This window comes from Ictalurus punctatus, chromosome 10 (assembly GCF_001660625.3).
Source record: "Ictalurus punctatus breed USDA103 chromosome 10, Coco_2.0, whole genome shotgun sequence".
Taxonomy (NCBI): Eukaryota; Metazoa; Chordata; class Actinopteri; order Siluriformes; family Ictaluridae; genus Ictalurus; species Ictalurus punctatus.
This window is the reverse complement of record NC_030425.2, coordinates 964,205-989,821: the sequence shown is the minus strand read 5'-3', so window position 1 is coordinate 989,821 and position 25,617 is coordinate 964,205. Positions and strand designations below refer to the sequence as shown.

Sequence of the window (25,617 nt, the reverse complement as noted above, 5' to 3'; positions counted from 1 at the left end):
GAACAAATCAAGCAAAAGCAATTTAACTTTTCTTACCAGTGGCCAAAAAATGTCATTTTCGCCTGTTTTGTTAAGTTGTTTTCCATTCCGCCGGGGGAATGTACTGGTTAAAAGGGTTAAATGGTTTAACACAAACTATTATCCACTTCAAGTGAATGCTTGAATGCTTCAAGTGGTTTCCCCAAATTCAACTGAAAATGCAACTTATAATGATTTCTCCAGTCGTAAAATTATTCAACCCCCTGAATAGAATCCCTCGCAACAGCACAAATATGCAGAACAGGTGTTGTCCCAAGCACACCTGATAGAACTAATCAAGGGCTTCATTAGTTGCACCAGATGTGCTTGAGCTGGAAGACATGAAATACCTGAACTGGCTAGGGGTTTGTTGAGTGTACGCTACCTGGATGAGGCAGAAAAAGGAAACTATCAACTGCTGCAGATTTGTGAGAAGGCAGGTTGTGAAAAACCCTCGAGTGACTGCAAAAGACCTGCAGCAAGACTTGGTGTAACAGGCACTGAGGTTTCAGTGAGTACAGTAAGGTGCGTACTAAACGCACAAAGTTTCCATGCCAGAACTCCAAGACGTTCACCACTACTGACCCAAAAGCACAAAAAATGTTGTTCAAAATCATATAAATTAGCCATAGAAGTTTAGGGAATCTGTTCGGTGGAGAACAGAATCCCACCACCAATTGAAGCATTCATTGTGTTGAAGTATTTCACTTGCTTTTGTTTGATTTGTTCATTGCAAACAGCTGGAAGATTGGCAATAAACCTGATTTTCAATGGCAGTTGAGTAACTATGATATATAAAATAACTTTTATATATATATACTAGTTGTGAATAAGTCTTACCTGAGGGATAATTTGTTCCATTCACAAAACAACAGACTGCTGCTGATGTCACAGGTGAAGTTATAGTACTACTAATGTTCTTTTGCAAGCCTGTTGTTGGAAGTAAAGTAGTTGGTTTGGGTCCAGTTACAATTGTAATTGTTGTCGTAGGAATAGATGTGGTGACTAGTGAAGTCGGGATACTTGTCGCTGTTGTTATTTCTGGTCTTGTGGTAGGGGTGATGGAAGGAGATGTAATTGGCAGTGTGGTTTTTTCTGGGAAAATAGAGGTTTCTTCTGGTCCTTTGGTGGTGGTGATGGGAGCAGTTGTAATTGGCAATGTTGTTTTTTCTGGGGAAATAGTGGTTTCCTCGGCAATAGTAGTTTCCAAAGGCTGAGTGGTCGGTATAACTGTTGGCACGGATGTTGTCTTTGGAGCAGCTGTGGTGGTCTGTGCTGTTGTTTCTGCTGGACCTGTGGTCTCTTTGGAAGGAGATGTAGGAACCTCAGTGGTCGTCACTTCTGGAAGCACTGTGGTTACCTTTACAACTGGTTTGGTTGTCAATGTTGTTATTTCTGGTGAAATGGTGGTCTCTGTGATAGGCCGACTGCTCGTTACTTCTGGTCCTGTGGTGGTGGTGATTGGAGGAGTTGTAATTGGCAATGTTGTTTTTTCTGGGGAAATAGTGGTTTCCTCAGCAGTAGTAGTTTCCAAAGGCTGAGTGGTCGGTACAACTGTTGGCACGGATGTTGTCTTTGGAGCAGCTGTGGTGGTCAGTGCTGTTGTTTCTGCTGGACCTGTGGTCTCTTTGGAAGGAGATGTAGGAGCCCTAGTGGTCGTCACTTCTAGAACCACTGTTGTTTCTTTTACAACTGGTTTGGTTGTCAATGTTGTTATTTCTGGTGAAATGGTGGTCTCTGTGGAAGGCCGACTGCTCGTTACTTCTGGTCCTGTGGTGGTGGTGATTGGAGGAGTTGTAATTGGCAATGTTGTTTTTTCTGGGGAAATAGTGGTTTCCTCAGCAGTAGTAGTTTCAAAAGGCTGAGTGGTCGGTACAACTGTTGGCACGGATGTTGTCTTTGGAGCAGCTGTGGTGGTCAGTGCTGTTGTTTCTGCTGGACCTGTGGTCTCTTTGGAAGGAGATGTAGGAGCCCTAGTGGTCGTCACTTCTAGAACCACTGTTGTTTCCTTTACAACTGGTTTGGTTGTCAATGTTGTTATTTCTGGTGAAATGGTGGTCTCTGTGGAAGGCCGACTGCTCGTTACTTCTGGTCCTGTGGTGGTGGTGATTGGAGGAGTTGTAATTGGCAATGTTGTTTTTTCTGGGGAAATAGTGGTTTCCTCGGCAATAGTAGTTTCCAAAGGTTGAGTGGTCGGTACAACTGTTGGCACGGATGTTGTCTTTGGAGCAGCTGTGGTGGTCAGTGCTGTTGTTTCTGCTGGACCTGTGGTCTCTTTGGAAGGAGATGTAGGAACCTCAGTGGTCGTCACTTCTGGAAGCACTGTGGTTACCTTTACAACTGGTTTGGTTGTCAATGTTGTTATTTCTGGTGAAATGGTGGTCTCTGTGGAAGGCCGACTGCTCGTTACTTCTGGTCCTGTGGTGGTGGTGATTGGAGGAGTTGTAATTGGCAATGTTGTTTTTTCTGGGGAAATAGTGGTTTCCTCAGCAATAGTAGTTTCCAAAGGCTGAGTGGTCGGTACAACTGTTGGCACGGATGTTGTCTTTGGAGCAGCTGTAGTGGTCAGTGCTGTTGTTTCTGCTGGACCTGTGGTCTCTTTGGAAGGAGATGTAGGAACCTCAGTGGTCGTCACTTCTGGAAGCACTGTGGTTACCTTTACAACTGGTTTGGTTGTCAATGTTGTTATTTCTGGTGAAATGGTGGTCTCTGTGGAAGGCCGACTGCTCGTTACTTCTGGTCCTGTGGTGGTGGTGATTGGAGGAGTTGTAATTGGCAATGTTGTTTTTTCTGGGGAAATAGTGGTTTCCTCAGCAGTAGTAGTTTCCAAAGGATGAGTGGTCGGTACAACTGTTGGCACGGATGTTGTCTTTGGAGCAGCTGTGGTGGTCAGTGCTGTTGTTTCTGCTGGACCTGTGGTCTCTTTGGAAGGAGATGTAGGAACCTCAGTGGTCGTCACTTCTGGAAGCACTGTGGTTACCTTTACAACTGGTTTGGTTGTCAATGTTGTTATTTCTGGTGAAATGGTGGTCTCTGTGGAAGGCCGACTGCTCGTTACTTCTGGTCCTGTGGTGGTGGTGATTGGAGGAGTTGTAATTGGCAATGTTGTTTTTTCTGGGGAAATAGTGGTTTCCTCGGCAATAGTAGTTTCCAAAGGTTGAGTGGTCGGTACAACTGTTGGCACGGATGTTGTCTTTGGAGCAGCTGTGGTGGTCAGTGCTGTTGTTTCTGCTGGACCTGTGGTTTCTTTGGAAGGAGATGTAGGAACCTCAGTGGTCGTCACTTCTAGAACCACTGTTGTTTCCTTTACAACTGGTTTGGTTGTCAATGTTGTTATTTCTGGTGAAATGGTGGTCTCTGTGGAAGGCCGACTGCTCGTTACTTCTGGTCCTGTGGTGGTGGTGATTGGAGGAGTTGTAATTGGCAATGTTGTTTTTTCTGGGGAAATAGTGGTTTCCTCAGCAGTAGTAGTTTCCAAAGGCTGAGTGGTCGGTACAACTGTTGGCACGGATGTTGTCTTTGGAGCAGCTGTGGTGGTCAGTGCTGTTGTTTCTGCTGGACCTGTGGTCTCTTTGGAAGGAGATGTAGGAACCTCAGTGGTCGTCACTTCTGGAAGCACTGTGGTTACCTTTACAACTGGTTTGGTTGTCAATGTTGTTATTTCTGGTGAAATGGTGGTCTCTGTGGAAGGCCGACTGCTCGTTACTTCTGGTCCTGTGGTGGTGGTGATTGGAGGAGTTGTAATTGGCAATGTTGTTTTTTCTGGAGAAATAGTGGTTTCCTCTGCAATAGTAGTTTCCAAAGGTTGAGTGGTCGGTACAACTGTTGGCACGGATGTTGTCTTTGGAGCAGCTGTGGTGGTCAGTGCTGTTGTTTCTGCTGGACCTGTGGTCTCTTTGGAAGGAGATGTAGGAACCTCAGTGGTCGTCACTTCTGGAAGCACTGTGGTTACCTTTACAACTGGTTTGGTTGTCAATGTTGTTATTTCTGGTGAAATGGTGGTCTCTGTGGAAGGCCGACTGCTCGTTACTTCTGGTCCTGTGGTGGTGGTGATTGGAGGAGTTGTAATTGGCAATGTTGTTTTTTCTGGGGAAATAGTGGTTTCCTCAGCAGTAGTAGTTTCCAAAGGCTGAGTGGTCGGTACAACTGTTGGCACGGATGTTGTCTTTGGAGCAGCTGTGGTGGTCAGTGCTGTTGTTTCTGCTGGACCTGTGGTCTCTTTGGAAGGAGATGTAGGAACCTCAGTGGTCGTCACTTCTGGAAGCACTGTGGTTACCTTTACAACTGGTTTGGTTGTCAATGTTGTTATTTCTGGTGAAATGGTGGTCTCTGTGGAAGGCCGAGTGCTCGTTACTTCTGGTCCTGTGGTGGTGGTGATTGGAGGAGTTGTAATTGGCAATGTTGTTTTTTCTGGGGAAATAGTGGTTTCCTCAGCAGTAGTAGTTTCCAAAGGCTGAGTGGTCGGTACAACTGTTGGCACGGATGTTGTCTTTGGAGCAGCTGTGGTGGTCAGTGCTGTTGTTTCTGCTGGACCTGTGGTCTCTTTGGAAGGAGATGTAGGAACCTCAGTGGTCGTCACTTCTGGAAGCACTGTGGTTACCTTTACAACTGGTTTGGTTGTCAATGTTGTTATTTCTGGTGAAATGGTGGTCTCTGTGGAAGGCCGACTGCTCGTTACTTCTGGTCCTGTGGTGGTGGTGATTGGAGGAGTTGTAATTGGCAATGTTGTTTTTTCTGGGGAAATAGTGGTTTCCTCAGCAGTAGTAGTTTCCAAAGGCTGAGTGGTCGGTACAACTGTTGGCACGGATGTTGTCTTTGGAGCAGCTGTGGTGGTCAGTGCTGTTGTTTCTGCTGGACCTGTGGTCTCTTTGGAAGGAGATGTAGGAACCTCAGTGGTCGTCACTTCTGGAAGCACTGTTGTTACCTTTACAACTGGTTTGGTTGTCAATGTTGTTATTTCTGGTGAAATGGTGGTCTCTGTGGAAGGCCGACTGCTCGTTACTTCTGGTCCTGTGGTGGTGGTGATTGGAGGAGTTGTAATTGGCAATGTTGTTTTTTCTGGGGAAATAGTGGTTTCCTCAGCAGTAGTAGTTTCCAAAGGCTGAGTGGTCGGTACAACTGTTGGCACGGATGTTGTCTTTGGAGCAGCTGTGGTGGTCAGTGCTGTTGTTTCTGCTGGACCTGTGGTCTCTTTGGAAGGAGATGTAGGAACCTCAGTGGTCGTCACTTCTGGAAGCACTGTGGTTACCTTTACAACTGGTTTGGTTGTCAATGTTGTTATTTCTGGTGAAATGGTGGTCTCTGTGGAAGGCCGACTGCTCGTTACTTCTGGTCCTGTGGTGGTGGTGATTGGAGGAGTTGTAATTGGCAATGTTGTTTTTTCTGGGGAAATAGTGGTTTCCTCAGCAGTAGTAGTTTCCAAAGGCTGAGTGGTCGGTACAACTGTTGGCACTGATGTTGTCTTTGGAGCAGCTGTGGTGGTCAGTGCTGTTGTTTCTGCTGGACCTGTGGTCTCTTTGGAAGGAGATGTAGGAACCTCAGTGGTCGTCACTTCTGGAAGCACTGTGGTTACCTTTACAACTGGTTTGGTTGTCAATGTTGTTATTTCTGGTGAAATGGTGGTCTCTGTGGAAGGCCGACTGCTCGTTACTTCTGGTCCTGTGGTGGTGGTGATTGGAGGAGTTGTAATTGGCAATGTTGTTTTTTCTGGGGAAATAGTGGTTTCCTCAGCAGTAGTAGTTTCCAAAGGCTGAGTGGTCGGTACAACTGTTGGCACGGATGTTGTCTTTGGAGCAGCTGTGGTGGTCAGTGCTGTTGTTTCTGCTGGACCTGTGGTCTCTTTGGAAGGAGATGTAGGAACCTCAGTGGTCGTCACTTCTGGAAGCACTGTGGTTACCTTTACAACTGGTTTGGTTGTCAATGTTGTTATTTCTGGTGAAATGGTGGTCTCTGTGGAAGGCCGACTGCTCGTTACTTCTGGTCCTGTGGTGGTGGTGATTGGAGGAGTTGTAATTGGCAATGTTGTTTTTTCTGGGGAAATAGTGGTTTCCTCAGCAGTAGTAGTTTCCAAAGGCTGAGTGGTCGGTACAACTGTTGGCACGGATGTTGTCTTTGGAGCAGCTGTGGTGGTCAGTGCTGTTGTTTCTGCTGGACCTGTGGTCTCTTTGGAAGGAGATGTAGGAACCTCAGTGGTCGTCACTTCTGGAAGCACTGTGGTTACCTTTACAACTGGTTTGGTTGTCAATGTTGTTATTTCTGGTGAAATGGTGGTCTCTGTGGAAGGCCGACTGCTCGTTACTTCTGGTCCTGTGGTGGTGGTGATTGGAGGAGTTGTAATTGGCAATGTTGTTTTTTCTGGGGAAATAGTGGTTTCCTCAGCAGTAGTAGTTTCCAAAGGCTGAGTGGTCGGTACAACTGTTGGCACGGATGTTGTCTTTGGAGCAGCTGTGGTGGTCAGTGCTGTTGTTTCTGCTGGACCTGTGGTCTCTTTGGAAGGAGATGTAGGAACCTCAGTGGTCGTCACTTCTGGAAGCACTGTGGTTACCTTTACAACTGGTTTGGTTGTCAATGTTGTTATTTCTGGTGAAATGGTGGTCTCTGTGGAAGGCCGACTGCTCGTTACTTCTGGTCCTGTGGTGGTGGTGATTGGAGGAGTTGTAATTGGCAATGTTGTTTTTTCTGGGGAAATAGTGGTTTCCTCAGCAATAGTAGTTTCCAAAGGCTGAGTGGTCGGTACAACTGTTGGCACGGATGTTGTCTTTGGAGCAGCTGTAGTGGTCAGTGCTGTTGTTTCTGCTGGACCTGTGGTCTCTTTGGAAGGAGATGTAGGAACCTCAGTGGTCGTCACTTCTGGAAGCACTGTGGTTACCTTTACAACTGGTTTGGTTGTCAATGTTGTTATTTCTGGTGAAATGGTGGTCTCTGTGGAAGGCCGACTGCTCGTTACTTCTGGTCCTGTGGTGGTGGTGATTGGAGGAGTTGTAATTGGCAATGTTGTTTTTTCTGGGGAAATAGTGGTTTCCTCAGCAGTAGTAGTTTCCAAAGGCTGAGTGGTCGGTACAACTGTTGGCACGGATGTTGTCTTTGGAGCAGCTGTGGTGGTCAGTGCTGTTGTTTCTGCTGGACCTGTGGTCTCTTTGGAAGGAGATGTAGGAACCTCAGTGGTCGTCACTTCTGGAAGCACTGTGGTTACCTTTACAACTGGTTTGGTTGTCAATGTTGTTATTTCTGGTGAAATGGTGGTCTCTGTGGAAGGCCGACTGCTCGTTACTTCTGGTCCTGTGGTGGTGGTGATTGGAGGAGTTGTAATTGGCAATGTTGTTTTTTCTGGGGAAATAGTGGTTTCCTCAGCAATAGTAGTTTCCAAAGGCTGAGTGGTCGGTACAACTGTTGGCACGGATGTTGTCTTTGGAGCAGCTGTAGTGGTCAGTGCTGTTGTTTCTGCTGGACCTGTGGTCTCTTTGGAAGGAGATGTAGGAACCTCAGTGGTCGTCACTTCTGGAAGCACTGTGGTTACCTTTACAACTGGTTTGGTTGTCAATGTTGTTATTTCTGGTGAAATGGTGGTCTCTGTGGAAGGCCGAGTGCTCGTTACTTCTGGTCCTGTGGTGGTGGTGATTGGAGGAGTTGTAATTGGCAATGTTGTTTTTTCTGTGGAAATAGTGGTTTCCTCAGCAGTAGTAGTTTCCAAAGGCTGAGTGGTCGGTACAACTGTTGGCACGGATGTTGTCTTTGGAGCAGCTGTGGTGGTCAGTGCTGTTGTTTCTGCTGGACCTGTGGTCTCTTTGGAAGGAGATGTAGGAACCTCAGTGGTCGTCACTTCTGGAAGCACTGTGGTTACCTTTACAACTGGTTTGGTTGTCAATGTTGTTATTTCTGGTGAAATGGTGGTCTCTGTGGAAGGCCGACTGCTCGTTACTTCTGGTCCTGTGGTGGTGGTGATTGGAGGAGTTGTAATTGGCAATGTTGTTTTTTCTGGGGAAATAGTGGTTTCCTCAGCAGTAGTAGTTTCCAAAGGCTGAGTGGTCGGTACAACTGTTGGCACGGATGTTGTCTTTGGAGCAGCTGTGGTGGTCAGTGCTGTTGTTTCTGCTGGACCTGTGGTCTCTTTGGAAGGAGATGTAGGAACCTCAGTGGTCGTCACTTCTGGAAGCACTGTGGTTACCTTTACAACTGGTTTGGTTGTCAATGTTGTTATTTCTGGTGAAATGGTTGTCTCTGTGGAAGGCCGACTGCTCGTTACTTCTGGTCCTGTGGTGGTGGTGATTGGAGGAGTTGTAATTGGCAATGTTGTTTTTTCTGGGGAAATAGTGGTTTCCTCAGCAATAGTAGTTTCCAAAGGCTGAGTGGTCGGTACAACTGTTGGCACGGATGTTGTCTTTGGAGCAGCTGTGGTGGTCAGTGCTGTTGTTTCTGCTGGACCTGTGGTCTCTTTGGAAGGAGATGTAGGAACCCTAGTGGTCGTCACTTCTAGAACCACTGTTGTTTCCTTTACAACTGGTTTGGTTGTCAATGTTGTTATTTCTGGTGAAATGGTGGTCTCTGTGGAAGGCCGACTGCTCGTTACTTCTGGTCCTGTGGTGGTGGTGATTGGAGGAGTTGTAATTGGCAATGTTGTTTTTTCTGGGGAAATAGTGGTTTCCTCAGCAGTAGTAGTTTCCAAAGGCTGAGTGGTCGGTACAACTGTTGGCACGGATGTTGTCTTTGGAGCAGCTGTGGTGGTCAGTGCTGTTGTTTCTGCTGGACCTGTGGTCTCTTTGGAAGGAGATGTAGGAACCTCAGTGGTCGTCACTTCTGGAAGCACTGTGGTTACCTTTACAACTGGTTTGGTTGTCAATGTTGTTATTTCTGGTGAAATGGTGGTCTCTGTGGAAGGCCGAGTGCTCGTTACTTCTGGTCCTGTGGTGGTGGTGATTGGAGGAGTTGTAATTGGCAATGTTGTTTTTTCTGGGGAAATAGTGGTTTCCTCGGCAATAGTAGTTTCCAAAGGTTGAGTGGTCGGTACAACTGTTGGCACGGATGTTGTCTTTGGAGCAGCTGTGGTGGTCAGTGCTGTTGTTTCTGCTGGACCTGTGGTTTCTTTGGAAGGAGATGTAGGAACCTCAGTGGTCGTCACTTCTGGAAGCACTGTTGTTACCTTTACAACTGGTTTGGTTGTCAATGTTGTTATTTCTGGTGAAATGGTGGTCTCTGTGGAAGGCCGAGTGCTCGTTACTTCTGGTCCTGTGGTGGTGGTGATTGGAGGAGTTGTAATTGGCAATGTTGTTTTTTCTGGGGAAATAGTGGTTTCCTCAGCAGTAGTAGTTTCCAAAGGCTGAGTGGTCGGTACAACTGTTGCCACGGATGTTGTCTTTGGAGCAGCTGTGGTGGTCAGTGCTGTTGTTTCTGCTGGACCTGTGGTCTCTTTGGAAGGAGATGTAGGAACCTCAGTGGTCGTCACTTCTGGAAGCACTGTGGTTACCTTTACAACTGGTTTGGTTGTCAATGTTGTTATTTCTGGTGAAATGGTGGTCTCTGTGGAAGGCCGACTGCTCGTTACTTCTGGTCCTGTGGTGGTGGTGATTGGAGGAGTTGTAATTGGCAATGTTGTTTTTTCTGGGGAAATAGTGGTTTCCTCAGCAGTAGTAGTTTCCAAAGGCTGAGTGGTCGGTACAACTGTTGGCACGGATGTTGTCTTTGGAGCAGCTGTGGTGGTCAGTGCTGTTGTTTCTGCTGGACCTGTGGTCTCTTTGGAAGGAGATGTAGGAACCTCAGTGGTCGTCACTTCTGGAAGCACTGTGGTTACCTTTACAACTGGTTTGGTTGTCAATGTTGTTATTTCTGGTGAAATGGTGGTCTCTGTGGAAGGCCGAGTGCTCGTTACTTCTGGTCCTGTGGTGGTGGTGATTGGAGGAGTTGTAATTGGCAATGTTGTTTTTTCTGGGGAAATAGTGGTTTCCTCGGCAATAGTAGTTTCCAAAGGTTGAGTGGTCGGTACAACTGTTGGCACGGATGTTGTCTTTGGAGCAGCTGTGGTGGTCAGTGCTGTTGTTTCTGCTGGACCTGTGGTTTCTTTGGAAGGAGATGTAGGAACCTCAGTGGTCGTCACTTCTGGAAGCACTGTTGTTACCTTTACAACTGGTTTGGTTGTCAATGTTGTTATTTCTGGTGAAATGGTGGTCTCTGTGGAAGGCCGACTGCTCGTTACTTCTGGTCCTGTGGTGGTGGTGATTGGAGGAGTTGTAATTGGCAATGTTGTTTTTTCTGTGGAAATAGTGGTTTCCTCAGCAGTAGTAGTTTCCAAAGGCTGAGTGGTCGGTACAACTGTTGGCACGGATGTTGTCTTTGGAGCAGCTGTGGTGGTCAGTGCTGTTGTTTCTGCTGGACCTGTGGTCTCTTTGGAAGGAGATGTAGGAACCTCAGTGGTCGTCACTTCTGGAAGCACTGTGGTTACCTTTACAACTGGTTTGGTTGTCAATGTTGTTATTTCTGGTGAAATGGTGGTCTCTGTGGAAGGCCGACTGCTCGTTACTTCTGGTCCTGTGGTGGTGGTGATTGGAGGAGTTGTAATTGGCAATGTTGTTTTTTCTGTGGAAATAGTGGTTTCCTCAGCAGTAGTAGTTTCCAAAGGCTGAGTGGTCGGTACAACTGTTGGCACGGATGTTGTCTTTGGAGCAGCTGTGGTGGTCAGTGCTGTTGTTTCTGCTGGACCTGTGGTCTCTTTGGAAGGAGATGTAGGAACCTCAGTGGTCGTCACTTCTGGAAGCACTGTGGTTACCTTTACAACTGGTTTGGTTGTCAATGTTGTTATTTCTGGTGAAATGGTGGTCTCTGTGGAAGGCCGACTGCTCGTTACTTCTGGTCCTGTGGTGGTGGTGATTGGAGGAGTTGTAATTGGCAATGTTGTTTTTACTGGGGAAATAGTGGTTTCCTCTGCAATAGTAGTTTCCAAAGGTTGAGTGGTCGGTACAACTGTTGGCACGGATGTTGTCTTTGGAGCAGCTGTGGTGGTCGGTGCTGTTGTTTCTGCTGGACCTGTGGTCTCTTTGGAAGGAGATGTAGGAACCTTAGTGGTCGTCACTTCTAGAACCACTGTTGTTTCCTTTACAACTGGTTTGGTTGTCAATGTTGTGATTTCTGGTGAAATGGTGGTCTCTGTGGAAGGCCGACTGCTCGTTACTTCTGGTCCTGTGGTGGTGGTGATTGGAGGAGTTGTAATTGGCAATGTTGTTTTTTCTGGGGAAATAGTGGTTTCCTCTGCAATAGTAGTTTCCAAAGGTTGAGTGGTCGGTACAACTGTTGGCACGGATGTTGTCTTTGGAGCAGCTGTGGTGGTCAGTGCTGTTGTTTCTGCTGGACCGGTGGTCTCTTTGGAAGGAGATGTAGGAACCTCAGTGGTCGTCACTTCTGGAAGCACTGTGGTTACCTTTACAACTGGTTTGGTTGTCAATGTTGTTACTTCTGGTGATATGGTGGTCTCTGTGGAAGGCCGACTGCTCGTTACTTCTGGTCCTGTGCTGGTGGTGATGGGAGCTGTTGTAATTGGCAATGTTGTTTTTTCTGGGGAAATAGTGGTTTTCTCGGCAATAGTAGTTTCCAAAGGCTGAGTGGTCGGTACAACTGTTGGCACGGATGTTGTCTTTGGAGCAGCTGTGGTGGTCAGTGCTGTTGTTTCTGCTGGACCTGTGGTCTCTTTGGAAGGAGATGTAGGAACCTCAGTGGTCGTCACTTCTGGAAGCACTGTTGTTACCTTTACAACTGGTTTGGTTGTCAGTGTTGTAATTTCTGGTGATATGGTGGTCTCTGTGGAAGGCAGACTGCTCGTTACTTCTGGTCTTGTGGTGGTTGTGATGGGAGCTGTTGTAATTGGCAATGTTGTTTTTTCTGGGGAAATAGTGGTTTCTTTGGCAATAGTAGTTTCGAAAGGCTGAGTAGTCGGTATACCTGTCGGCACGGCTGTTGTCTTTGGTGGAGCTGTGCTTGTAATTTCTGTTGGTAAGGAAGGTGACATGCTTTCCATTGATGTTGTGAGTTTTACTGTTGTGCCTATTGTGCCTGTTGTGCCTGTTGTGCCTGTGAGTATGCTAGGTGTCTTTGTGATTGCAGCAATTGCTGTTGTTGCTGTTGTCACAGAGATTTGTGTTGGTAGGATTTCACTTGTCGTGATTTCTGGAGTTGCTGTAGGTGCTTCTGTGGTTGTTGCACTTGGAGTTGTTGTTTCTGTTTATCAAGAGGATGAATAAAAGGCACTGAATCAGGTTTAGTCATGTTAATTTGTACAAATAATGATTTCATAAGATTACTGTTTATTCTCTTGGGCTACTAGTGCATGCTAATTTAAAGTAATGATGTTGAGGTTGCCATTGCCTTTTTTTCTTTCAGTTTTATTGTATTGTATTGTATATATATTTTATTGTATTGTATATATATATATATATATATATATATATATATATATATATATATATATATATATATATTTGGAAGCTTGTAAATGGAGTATACCAAATATACATGTTATAGTGCTTCTTTTTTCAGTTGGTAGGTGCTTTGTCTCCAAAAATTTTATTTAGTATGTGCTGTAATTTCTGATGCTCAGTAGACATTTGCTTTTTAGTTATATTTCTAATGATACACACCTGGTGTGGTAAAAACAAATACTGTTGTAGGCTTTGCTGTTGTAGTCAGTGGTGTTGTTGGTACTGTTGGGGCAACTGTAGTTTCACAAGGAGCCACTGTCTTATTAATGTTTCCATCCTCAGCACAAATAGCAATAATGCAGTTTCCAAGTCCATCCGTTGTGTGGTAAATGATGTCTCCATACTTGTACATAGTATTATTATGTTGGCATGTACAAGCTGGGAACACAGAATAAGGTTGTTACTGAGAACTAGGTGACATAAATGTCGAATATACTGCAAATGAAAATAGATCAAAATGAAATAGATTTTGAAAATGCTCACCGTTTACATTATAATTGCAGCTCACTCCATTTGATGTGCACTCGCTTGATATTAAAACAGAAGTTATGTGAAGTAATTATTTTGTAGTATGCAGCATGTATAGTAGTAATGTCAACTATTTGACTAGTCTATATAACAAATAACACTTTTACAATGCTCTCAATGTACCATACAATAAATTCAATTAAAGGCCATGAAAGGGTTTAAAAATAAAAATATCAAATAAAAAATGCAAATGCATGAAATATATATATATATATATATATATATATACTGAAGAGCATTTGAAGTAGTTTTCTAAAGTAGTTTCTAGAATTGCTTCATGTGGAATAGAAAAGGCAATTAAATGCAATTACTCTAGTTAATAAATCATTTATCACCTTGCCAGTGTCACAATACTGACCAGTACCGACATTTTCTCTAGAACTAAATAGAAGCCTGTAATAACCATACCATTTCTGACAGTTGTTCTTAGCAGGGACAGATTGCCCAATATCGTAACGTAGCATTTCAGCGTAGCAGCCACACTGGTCCTCTGCCACACACTTCATGTTATCCTCATCGAACAAGGGGAGATCTTCTGGGCATTCAGGATAACAACCTGCGAAGATCAAGGGGACATCATTATGATGTCATTTTCATGTGCTGTCTGCAAATTCACTACAAAACTTTTCTCCTAGAACTTATATTCATAGCTCATACCTTCCAGTGCTGGAGTCTTCATTGTGCAGTTTCCTGTGGGGTTCCTGCAGGTCTTCAGACATGTGTGACCACAAGGCTTGTAGTGCCACTCACACTCACCAGGTGGGTTGTAGTAATCGCAAAACAATGCTGCAACAACAACATCATCATCATTTTAACACTCATTTGTGTGCAGTATATGTTAAATTAGTAGATCACCAACATCCCTTAACATTAGTAACACAACTATAGAGACTACAGGTTTCATACTGTGAAATTTCCCTACCCTTTCAGCACTAATATGAAGAAAGACTTGACTCACGGCAAATCTTTGGGCTTCTCCAGGAAACACACACTCCAGCAGCATTACAGGCCTTAGCATAGGCTGCTACAGCAGTACAGAAACACTCACAGTCTCCTCCACTGTCACAAGCACATGCATCACTCACACATGCGGAATAATAAGAAGCTGGTTCCACCTAGGAAAAAAATAATATTGCACACGCTGATGATGCATTTTATTGCTCGGACAGTTGGATGCTACAAAATAATGCCACAGTTTGTGTCTTTCCATCATCGAATGCTACACACAATCACTTCTGATACGAATCTTCGTTCATAGATTTGATAGTTGTTTACTAGTGTGTCTTCAACTCAATATTTTTATATAAATGTTCTCTAATAAGACTTTCAAAATGTCATTAAAATCCAGTCTCCCTATTGACTGCTCACCCTCCACCTCATCCCAGACAAAACCAGAATTTTTCTTCCCAGCATGTAGTTATAGACAAAAAGTTTTGTATAGTGTCTGTATTGCGATGATACCTTTGAATGGCAAGCGGCGAAAGTGTCACTATTTATAATGCTGCACTGTTTCTGTGCCCAGGCCTCCCTGTACGGATTATTAGTGCATGGCTCTTGAATGGCAAATGCCTCTGGACAAGTCGGAGACACCTTCCAGCTATTTCCGAAGGTCAGTTGGTCAATGACAACTTCTTGGCTTCTTGTGGTGAAGTCATTGTTGGCATTTCCATCAAAGTTTCCACACAGGCCGCACACATTTCCCTGTGAGTTAAGGCAGCATAATATATCAAAACTATATTGCACTAATAATAATAATAATAATAATAATAATAATAATAATAATAATAATGAGGCATAAATACTCACATTAAAGCCAGGACTGAGCACAATGTATATTGTTGTTTTTCTGTCCCATACGAGCATTACGCCGTTATAAGTCTCAACCACCAAGTAGTTTCCCATCGTGCGGATCTGGTACGGGATTTCATCTCCATTGCCTCTCTGTACCACTTGGTATGTTCCATCTGTGAGGATCAGCTCATTGCTCTGTGAATAAAATACATTTGTTTTCATTCACCTAAGGGCATGTTTTCTTTCCCTAGCTCTCTAGCTAGATTTGTCTCTATGATTTGTGTATGAACTCCTGGGACAGTGTGAAATGTATGAGGTTGTTTGGCAACAAACATACCAATAGTAAGAATAATTGGAATACACATGCCTATGCAGGTATACGCATTTGATCACACGTTGGTAAATGGAACTTACTCCAATGAAGAGTTTGATGGCTTTAGAGCAGGTGGTGCCGGTTGTTCCACAGGGAATGTTTTCACTGATGACTCTGAAAGTGCCGTTGCTGCTACTGCCACTACAGAAGTCCTGCAAATCAAATCAAATAGGGTTGCATTTATTTATCAACGACACATGAATAGCTTTTGAATTATGTTAGCATGTTTGGTTGTTTTTATTTCTCTCTCTCTCTCTCTCTCTCTCTCTCTCTCTCTCTCTCTCTCTCTCTCTCTCTCTATATATATATATATATATATATATATATATATATATATATATATATATATAATCAGTACCTGAGCAAGGGCATATTCACAGTTTCCATTAAACGTGTATTGTTTTTCATCAAAGGTTATGTAATGGCCATCTCCATAGATGCTGCATGTCCCTCTGCACTGATTCATGGTGCACTGCCATTTTCTGTCCTTACATGTGCTGTAAGAGATATTAAACGTGAGTCAAACACTATGGATATAAAGAAAGAAAAAAATATATATATATATTTGTAAATACCATGTGTTGCAGCCATCTTGAACGCTCTCTCCAGCTTGATATTTCTCTCCGTTATGGACACATGGACAAAGGTCTTCAGTGATACAACCGCCGTTTCCATCTGACACCAGGCCAGAGGGACACACACAGCCGGACACACACTCTGTGCTGATCTGTAGGGACGCAGTGTAATATTATGATTCGCGAATGACATCGTAAAGGGGGAAAATGACTGGATTTTTCTTTTAGTAACGATAACTCACACAGTCCATGTCCAGTGTCTGGCAGCTCTTCTGACATTCAGAGCCTTTGCTTCCGGGAGCAGAGGTGGAACAGTTGAAGAATGTCATTGGTTCAGCACATTCTAGAGTAAACAATGTGCGTGTTCAATACACAGTATATCACTGATTTTGGTGGAAATAATAATAATTTTTTAAAAAAGGGACTATAGCTTCTTGATTATGTTAAGGCACCTTTGAGATCTTGCAAAAAACAAAAAACAAATATGTTTTCATATAAATTGGTGACAGTACGGAACGGTAAGTCTGATTACTTGTAAATCATATTAATAAATAAATATTATGATGTAATCTTTAAATTAAGATGTGTTTTCAGATTAAATGTGTCATGAAACTGTGATTGAGAACATTGGTGCTCATCTTTATGTATTTTCCTTTGTTTTTTAATGACTTTTATACAGGATTGAACATATTTCACGTATAGCCTTTCTGAAATGTACATGAAGTGAATAATAATAATAATAATAATAATAATAATAATAATAATAATAATAATAATCAGGAGCACACTGTTACATACCTTGCACTCTCAGGACACCGATGCAGCTCAGTTTGCCTTGCTTACATGAGCTGTAATTGGATAAGAAATCAGAATCAACACTCATTTGATCATTTCACTTGATGAATATTTTTCTTTTTTTATTCTTACCATGTGGTGCCGTCTTTGCTAATGATCTCGCCGGGCTGAATGACTGTGTTTGAATCGTAACATGGGCAGTTGTTTGCCGTAACGCAAATTCCTTTTTCGTTCATGTAGGTGCCCGATTCGCACCCGCAGCCGTCCACTGGCGCGGTGCTGATGCTGCAGACGTAGTCGTTCTGCCCGATGGTGCGGCATGTACGCTGACAGCTGGTCATTTCATATGAGTAAACTAAGGTGCTAGGGCACTCTGTGTAGTTCTCTGAGTACAAAAAACAACAACAACGACAGCAATTAGCTGTTGCTTATCATGTTCTGTCAGATTTTGCAGCAATACAATACAAATCCTTTGAGATTGGCTGGCGATGACAATAAAATGTTAAGTACATAGTCAGTAATGTATTCTTACTATAAATCAGAATTCAGGTCCAAGTTTAATTCTGAAAATCTGTTTTCATATATGTATAATAATATATATATAAATCATAGTTCATTTCAATGTAGTGTAGTCCTAGTGTTGACGCTGGTCTCTGTCAATTATCCAAATATTCATGCTTGTTCATTTTATTATTTTTTATTTTTTTTTATTCTGAATGTGTAAATTTCAGATCCTGGTTTATCTGAACTCATATTTACTTTACTAATCTCAGTCAGAACGACATATTTGAGTTGCTTAAAGTGGTTATTGACTCAACGGCTTCGCCTTAGACAAAATTTAAACCTGTCCCAAGAAATGTTAAACATTATCACTTGCCAAGCCAAATTTCAATATGTTCCAAGGACTTATTTGTATTTCGTATCTGCTTGCACAAGTATATAGATTTGTTTTATTAGGGTGGTTTCACTGTTTCACCGTTTGAGTGCCAAAATATTGAACTCACTGCAAGCAGCATCTCTCCAGCCGTTGAGGACGATCCCTTTAGCAGCACATGCATGTGCGTACGAAGACAGTGCAGCACACATGCAGTCCTCTGACTTCTCACAGTTACACGAGTCATAGATACAGTTCTGTAGGCAATCAAAAAATTATATATAAATATATATATATATATATATATATATATATATATATATATATATTAAATGATGTGTATAAATAACCAACACCTACAATGAACAACAACCAGCTGTGATTAAATACAACCTTAAAATTGTTCACTTAATCAATGAGAGAAACTGCTAGAATATCGTCTTAAAGCAGATTTCATCAAGTCATCTATTTCAGGTGACATGCTATACCTTTATATATATATATATATATATATATATATATATATATATATATATATATATATATATATATATATATATATATATACAGCTACAGCATAATTTGGATTTTTCCTATTTACGGCTGTTCCACTCAGTTAAAATGAAAAAGGTAACACGAGTACATTACACGTAAGATTAAGAACAGCCCATTTTACCGATTTGTAGGTGTCAGGGCTGATTTCTAAATGGCAGCTGGCGAAAACTCCGTTAGGATCTGAGAGCAGGGAGCACCAGTGCTGCGCGTATTTCTCTGTGAAAAAGAACACCAAGATTTACAACTTTAATTGACATGTTTTACGTGAACATTTATGATACATATTCGCAAACAGGAGGAAAAGACATTTATGGGCATCCTTTAGGGTGAAATTTTATAAGTCAAAGGCTGGTTTTGCATCTGCACCATTTTCAGTGCTCAAACTGCACGGGTTCTCGAAGGTTCTCTGGATGTCTGGGCAGTTTGCTCTGGTCTTCCAGGTGTTGGCAAAATCCACCGCCGTTCCTTCTCTAAGTCCACCAGCTGTGGTGAAATCGTCGGCCTGGATGTTGTTGAAATTGCCACAAAGTCCTGCACAATGGTGAAAGTTGATTCAGTTTACATTATCACAGTCTGCTCAAATATGAGGACCAATTATTGACTTTTAACATCAGTACACTTGAATGTTTACTTTAATACTTTAATGTATGAGACAGCTTGATGGCGTGTACACACCACATGTTTGTCCTTGAAAAGCTCTATCCACCGTGATGAAAACCTGCATGATGGGAACGAGCTGGATCTCTAGAAGAAGGTCGACACTGATGACCTTGATGACGATGTAGAATGATGATGGCTTGAAGATGCTCACTTCAGCTGTGGATACATGATCAAGGACCAACATGCTTTATTATTATTATTATTATTATTATTATTATTATGGCAATATATAATTATTTTGTTTTGTGTTTCACAAGGAACATTCCAGTGTTGATCTGTTTGTCCTGATAGATTGACTGAGTTCTACCTGTAAAAAGTGGAAGCTGTGTGTAAATCCTGTCCACGTCAACGTTCCCAGTCGAGTCCACTCGGATCACCTGAAGAGTAAAATGTAGAAAAATATATTTATTTGGAAATAGACGAGCATATATTACTGCTTATAATGGATTACAATATCGCCATTATCATGGACACATACAGTATATCCTGACTACCAATTGAATTTATAGTTATGTTTCACTACCATGTAAAGTATACTGATATAAAAAAACATTTCAGTAGATGTTACGGTTGGAAAACTTTCAAACACAGAAGCGTGTTAACGTGCTTTTCTTATCGCTTACCTTACTGCCTTGTGATAACGCGAGGGTGACCGTTTTCAGGCAGGTCTCGCTGTCAGACAGGCCACATTTAATCAAATCACCCAGAATGGTGAAATCGACGCCCGAGCACTCCTAAACAAAGTGGTGTGTGGAAAAAGTGCATGATGATGAGTAGAAAGTCCCTTCATTTTGTAGGTTAAAAACAATCTGATCAGTAAAATGACCCGAAATCCCCGTTGGTAGGCTAAAGTCAGGACTGTTACCTTTGCAAGAACGTACGAACACTCCCCGGGAAACGTGTAGGGTTTTTCGTCAAACGTTATGATGTGCGAACCTCCCAAAACCGAGCAAGTACCAGGGCAGTCTTTATACACACATGTCCACTGACCTCCTGAGCAGGTGCTGAAACAAAATAAAATACCAACAGTAAGACGAGAGGGGAAAAAACTCTACCGATTCTCTCTAAGATCAATGTGGCATCTAGGAATTGTGATCCAAAATGTTTGCCAGTAGTTGTGTATGTGACCTAATTACAGTCAAAATGACCAGAAATGAATCAGATGTGAGGAAGACATGCTGTCGTTCTCTCTAAACATGATATAAAAGGAAAAAGAGCAGTACTGTGATTTAGCCAGGAGAGGTGAGCATTTGCGTTACGATATATCTGAATGGCCTTGGATTTTGCCTCACGTGATATAATTATAATATAATAATAATAACAAAAACTACAATCGGTACACCTATGGATTTGATTTGACTTTTACATTTAAACCATGTTTCTTTTTATTTATACAGGTCTCACCATTCCCTGCAGCTAGCTGTGTAATTTTCCCCAGACTTATACACTTGTCCTTCATGAACACAGGAGCATGAACTCAATGGAATACAGCCGGAGTTGGTGACATCGTCCCACACAGTGCCTTCAAATATAAAATACATATTAGATTTGATATGAAAGAAATTTTGCGTGACTGTTTATTAGGGATATGTCTCGAAGGTGTCGATGCACATTACCTGGAGGACAGAAGCATCCATCAATGCAGTGTTCGTCACACACCTCTCCTCTCTCAGAGTTCGAGCAGGTATCGGTACATGGGCTCCCACACTCTGTATACGCCATGGTATCTGGGCATGACTTTGCTGTAAGAGTGAGCAAAATAATCTTAGCAAAGAGATGACAAGACTAATATTTCCCACATTCATGTAAGTTATATCCAAATTTGTGATGGACACAAAGGTAGAAAAAAAAAACGCAGTCTAATTAAGCTACAATCAGAATAATCCAGGGGGAAAAGTCTCTACTCACGGCAGAAGACGTCAGACCTCCAGTTTTGTGGTCTCCCTCCTGCGTGGACGCACTGATGCGAATATTCTGCTACAGTTTGACACAAGCAGGACGAGTCTGTAGTTGTGTTACACTGGCAGAGATCCTCCATACATGCTGTCACAAACACATCGACCGACACCAGAGAGTTGCAGCTGCTGAACGCCTCGCTGAGGAACAGCTGGCGGCAGAAATTCTGTCCAGAAAGACGACGTTGTTTTTTTTAAAAAAATTGAGTTTAGGTACCGTTTTTTATATATCTAAATTGACTACCTTATTTGATTTAATACCTCATTTTACATAGTCTACTACCAACCTTCCGAGCCATTTAGAGCCTTCACAAGCTTTGCTTTACCAGTGATGACTGCTTTGTGTAATAATATCCAGTTTTATACCAACTTTTATGTAGCTATCTGTTAGCTATTCTCTTTTAGCGGACTATCTAACGAAATCTATCTAGCTTTAGTGACCAGTATCGGTTCATACTGCTTCAATATATGGTGACAGCTCTAATTCAAACAATGATATGGGATCTGTTTGATAGATTTTGGTACCTCATCTCCGCAGTTCTTATATTCTTCTACAGGTTCGTCCTCACAACTTTCTGTGGGTCCGTCCATCTTCCAGAGAGTTCCATAATCAGTAGGAGAGAGAGACACACCTGTGGCATACACAAAGAAATTTCAAACCCTTTTCCTTGCATGAGCTGGACACTCCATTTGCTTTTCATTCATCTTCAGTAAAGCCTGATCAGGGTTGCAGAGGATGTGAAGCTAATCGCAGGAACAATGGACACGAGGCAGGAACACATCCTGGATGGGACGCTGGTCCGTTACATCGCACCATGCACACACACAAGGTATCCAATCCACCTATACACACCTACAGGTAACCTGGAGCTCTGAGAAGGCAACACTACTATTCCCTCTGCATCCCTACTTGACTTTAAAGACATTTATTTTCAGACTTTTCGACCAAAGTATAATTACCATTCTTGATTAGTTCATCGTAACCCGGGACTCCGTTGAAGTCGCCGCAAAGCCCACACGTCTGATTTTTGTACTTTGAATCTAATTCGATCTGTAAAAAAAAAAAAAGCAATCAAAAAGAAACCGACAATGAGCATCCGCTTCGCAACTGTTCGTATGTCACCTATATTTAATCACTGATTTATTATTAAGCTAGGAAATTCATGGTCTAGAAGTAGATTCATCTGTAGATGAAATTCAAAGAAGAAAGATTTACCATGAAGGCGTCATCTTCATTCCACAAGGCTGTTAGCCCTACTGTGGATTTGATGGTGAGATAAGAGCTGAGCCTTTCAATATGAACTCCGCCACTGACATACGGTACACTGACCCTTAAAAACGAACAAACAAACAAACAAAAAACTCATATTAGATATTTTTCTGCATCACAAGCAATTTAATAGACATGGATTCTACATTATATGAATAGATCCACTCAACGTCAGTGAACATGTATATGTACTAAAATAGCTTTACCTAGGAATTTGGGTATTTGTTTTAATCGATATATCTACGAATATAAATGCAAATTAGTACATTCGTTTTGGTTGGACACCATAGCAACAATTCAACTCACTTAGCAAATTTGAGAATAAAGACAATGTTGTGAAACAAATTCAATATTTTTGGTTTGTAATAACTGATCATTTAAAACAGTTGTTGCTAGTGGGCGTGTTTGCTCACGGTTGGCCGTTGACGCTGATTAAGTCTTTAACGAGCTCCACCACTGTGCCGTCCAGCTTCAAGGTGATTTTGCTGATCGTGGGCTTGCCGTTCACGATCGCCCGTCTCATCTGAACGTTAAATTCTTCATAGCTGCCCCCGCACTGCGACGTCAGGATGTGGTTACATGTGGACGGGAGTTGGAAAGCGTCTCCATCGAACGTCAAGAAGTGGTAATTTCCCCACGTGCTGCAGACAAGCTCGTTATGCGCTGATGCAATTCCTGAAAAACGATGCACGGTGTCATTGTGTTAAACATTTAACTTTGTGTACGTAAAAAAAAACCGTGCTGTTGTATATTTTATTTGTGTCTACCTGAAATCAGTTGGGTTTTCGTCAGCGGTTCAATGATCGCTATGGTCGCTGAGATATTTAGAGAAACAAAAGTTATTCTTTCATTCTATTAACTTATCCCACTTCATTAGAGACACTGATTTCTATAATGTACGCTTTTGAAACAGTATGTATTACTCATTTCCAACTCTGTACATATTTCTGTATGTATCATTTACATCTACTATCTTGTAATTCATATCAAGCAGTTGATTATTAACTGATGCATTCATTGGATTGGAGCCAGTTCTGATTAATACAGCATTTATAATATATTATACTTTTAACATATTGTATGATATATTAGACCTAGCAATAGTACTTAGTTATTAAGTCATTTACTTACTTTGTGAAGCAACCAGTCCAATAGATAGAGTGAGCCATATTGTTAACGTTACAGTTATTAAATTTAAAGTCCCCATAGTGGTGTTGCGGAGTGCCGAACGCTCCACAGGTATGGTGTGACAATTCCCTGGTCCAGTCTGATTTTTATACTACCTGAGTTTTACGTCATATTCTTGAGCTTTAGTTAAGGAGGGGCCATAAGGTAGTTTAACTTTCCTAAGACAAATAACTCACTGGATTGTGCTAGATGATGGCGTGGCTTTGAAGCCTTTTAGCCAATTTGCCTTCAGGAGAATGGGTGGAACTCTTATTCTGTTTTAGTCTTAGTCATAGACCATAACCTTAATATGGTTGTTTTAATTTGAGTAGTGTCATTATCAGTATTAATAGCCATCATTTCTATTAATATAACATGTGTAGAAATTGACACCTGTCTAACATCGTGGAGAAATAAAACAGCAAAATCAGGACCTTAATGAACAAAAAGTCTGCATCTGAATATTTACTCATGTCTTGGGGTCAGATGAGACCACTGTCTTGGGGTTAGATGAAACCACCGGGATATTTGGCAACAAAATATAAGCATTGTGTGGTCCAGGGTCTCTTGTGAAGAATGATGCCTTCATGCATTCAATTTTACTTATCATTCATTCATTCATTCATTCATTCATCTTCAATAACTGCTTTATCCTGATCGGGGTCATATTGGATTTAACCATTTTTTGTTACTTTCGATGTTAAATCTTGCACTAATTATCTTTGTCTTCATTAGTTTTGTCCTAAGCACATGTAAGTTTTGCATACAGTTCAGTTGTTGATAGGCTAGTGCTTTCATGAGAGTTATCCAGATCAGCCTCCCCAGCTCAGACACAGCTGGGATGCTTTGGACCAGCCATGACAGCCACTATTAAATTTATATAAGGTTAGATACTGTGGCTCATCCAGTAACACTAAAGTTACCAGTAAACCAGTAACGCATATAAAATCATGCACCAAGGCTCTAATAAATCCCTGGGTGCACCTGATCATGGGATCACAGGGGTATAAGGCGCTTATAAACCTGCAGTGTGAGGTCAGAACACATGAACCTGCTAGATTTGAGATGCCGTCATGTCCTGATCCGTTCAGACCATGGAATGATGGTTATGTACCCAAATCACCAGACTGGCACAAGTTCTAAAATATGCCTTGCAGGAAGCTCCTCAAGTGGGCTCACTGACCTCTGGCCTCACTAAGAGCAATGTACCTAGCAGATCCCTAGCAACTCAGATTTGAACCAGGATTGCAACAGCCACTGTCTCAAGACCGATCTGGCATTTTCTAAGGTCTTCAGTAGTTTTACTACATTTAGAAACTAAAACAATGTCTCAAATGATGTTTGTCACATATGCATAATGTGCCACATTCAGAGTTGCTGATGTAAGTCAAATGTTACATCAGTATTTACGCAGGGAAAGTGTCTTGTATTCATAGCCAGGATGTGCGGTACTTAAGCTGATTTTATTGGTGGTTCATCCAGATTATTAAAATTACATGCTTTTAGTACACCCCTCCAAGTTGCCAGATTTTTCTTGAGTAGAGGTGACCGAGATAATGTTTTTCCGTAGTGTTTTGACTATGTTAATGACTTTCACTCTCAGCATATCCAATTAATTAGAATGTTATTTATTTATCCTTCCACAGCGGTGCTGGATTTAAAAGTTCCCTTCGCTCAAGCCAATATAAAACGACAACGAAAAAAAATCAAAATAAGTTGAATTTGTGTGTAACCAAGACACACCTTGGTTACCAAATAAACTCCAATCCCATTTCTGCAACACCCATGAAATGGTAGTGCTTAAGTCCATAGTTACATCTGAACAGTAAATACCCATGTGCATGCCTCACTACACATATAACTCAACTCACACCCCAGTGTGAAAACAAAACGGCAACCCCTTAACTTCTGCCCCACTTATTGTAGTGCACCCCCATGGTAGTGGACTCTCACCAACAGTGAGAGACTTAAACAACAGGCCACATGTCTTTTTCACCAACACAATAGTGGCAAATTTAGTAATTGATCAAATATTAGAGCTGCTCTCACCTATGGTGCCCTTTATATATAGCTCTTTATATGACAGTGCAGATTTGACCAATAACAAACAATAAAAATCCAAGGTCTATTTCCGTAACTCCTTGTAAAGACGAGAATAGGAAAGAGTAGGAGTGTGACATAGCAGGGGCTTTTTTTTAATAGACTATACATGTCATGGTCATGATGTGACGACTATTAGTACAAGGGAATGAGCAAATGGGAAAACTCCACTAGTTCTGAAGGAAACAGGCCAGATCTAATATATCTACAGTGTCTGGAAACCCAGGAAAAAATACTCCACATGACAGCTTTGCCTGAGTGAAGCAGCTGAGATGTGTCGCACATGACATGTAGTTTATGGTGTTTGAAAAGACATGGTTTGTGAAATGATTTTTTTTTTTAAAAAACACAGAGCTTCATGGTCTCTTTTGAATTTTGTTCGAGACTAAAGAAACTGATCAGAAGATCTGAAGAGGAGCCGAGGAAGTCAGAGATATAGCTTGTTGCTGTGGCATGTAAACCTTCAAACAGTTCCTCCAGCCTTAATTTCCCAGAGGT

General features: G+C 42.1%; 1 protein-coding gene across 1 annotated transcript in view; it reads right to left on the bottom strand.

Annotated features, from left to right (window-relative positions):
• LOC108271166 (mucin-5AC) overlaps positions 1-23,094 on the bottom strand; it is a 29,672-nt gene extending 6,578 nt beyond the window's left edge. The window contains exons 1-30 of the mRNA XM_017478518.3: positions 22,984-23,094; positions 22,620-22,667; positions 22,266-22,527; positions 21,799-21,913; positions 21,543-21,633; positions 21,108-21,214; positions 20,536-20,749; positions 20,244-20,369; positions 20,032-20,149; positions 19,493-19,631; positions 19,251-19,361; positions 18,935-19,004; positions 18,643-18,783; positions 18,334-18,498; positions 18,089-18,183; positions 17,543-17,669; positions 16,671-16,923; positions 16,542-16,591; positions 15,986-16,086; positions 15,744-15,895; positions 15,527-15,665; positions 15,210-15,320; positions 14,811-14,990; positions 14,466-14,705; positions 13,963-14,119; positions 13,662-13,790; positions 13,413-13,560; positions 12,960-13,003; positions 12,636-12,854; positions 859-12,216 (exon numbers count right to left, since the gene is read on the bottom strand). Of these exons, the coding sequence (XP_017334007.2) occupies positions 859-12,216; positions 12,636-12,854; positions 12,960-13,003; positions 13,413-13,560; positions 13,662-13,790; positions 13,963-14,119; positions 14,466-14,705; positions 14,811-14,990; positions 15,210-15,320; positions 15,527-15,665; positions 15,744-15,895; positions 15,986-16,086; positions 16,542-16,591; positions 16,671-16,923; positions 17,543-17,669; positions 18,089-18,183; positions 18,334-18,498; positions 18,643-18,783; positions 18,935-19,004; positions 19,251-19,361; positions 19,493-19,631; positions 20,032-20,149; positions 20,244-20,369; positions 20,536-20,749; positions 21,108-21,214; positions 21,543-21,633; positions 21,799-21,913; positions 22,266-22,527; positions 22,620-22,667; positions 22,984-23,059 (15,286 nt within the window). The 5' untranslated portion in view covers positions 23,060-23,094. The remainder of the gene's footprint in view (positions 1-858; positions 12,217-12,635; positions 12,855-12,959; positions 13,004-13,412; positions 13,561-13,661; positions 13,791-13,962; positions 14,120-14,465; positions 14,706-14,810; positions 14,991-15,209; positions 15,321-15,526; positions 15,666-15,743; positions 15,896-15,985; positions 16,087-16,541; positions 16,592-16,670; positions 16,924-17,542; positions 17,670-18,088; positions 18,184-18,333; positions 18,499-18,642; positions 18,784-18,934; positions 19,005-19,250; positions 19,362-19,492; positions 19,632-20,031; positions 20,150-20,243; positions 20,370-20,535; positions 20,750-21,107; positions 21,215-21,542; positions 21,634-21,798; positions 21,914-22,265; positions 22,528-22,619; positions 22,668-22,983) is intronic.
• Between the last annotated feature and the right edge of the window lie 2,523 nt (positions 23,095-25,617).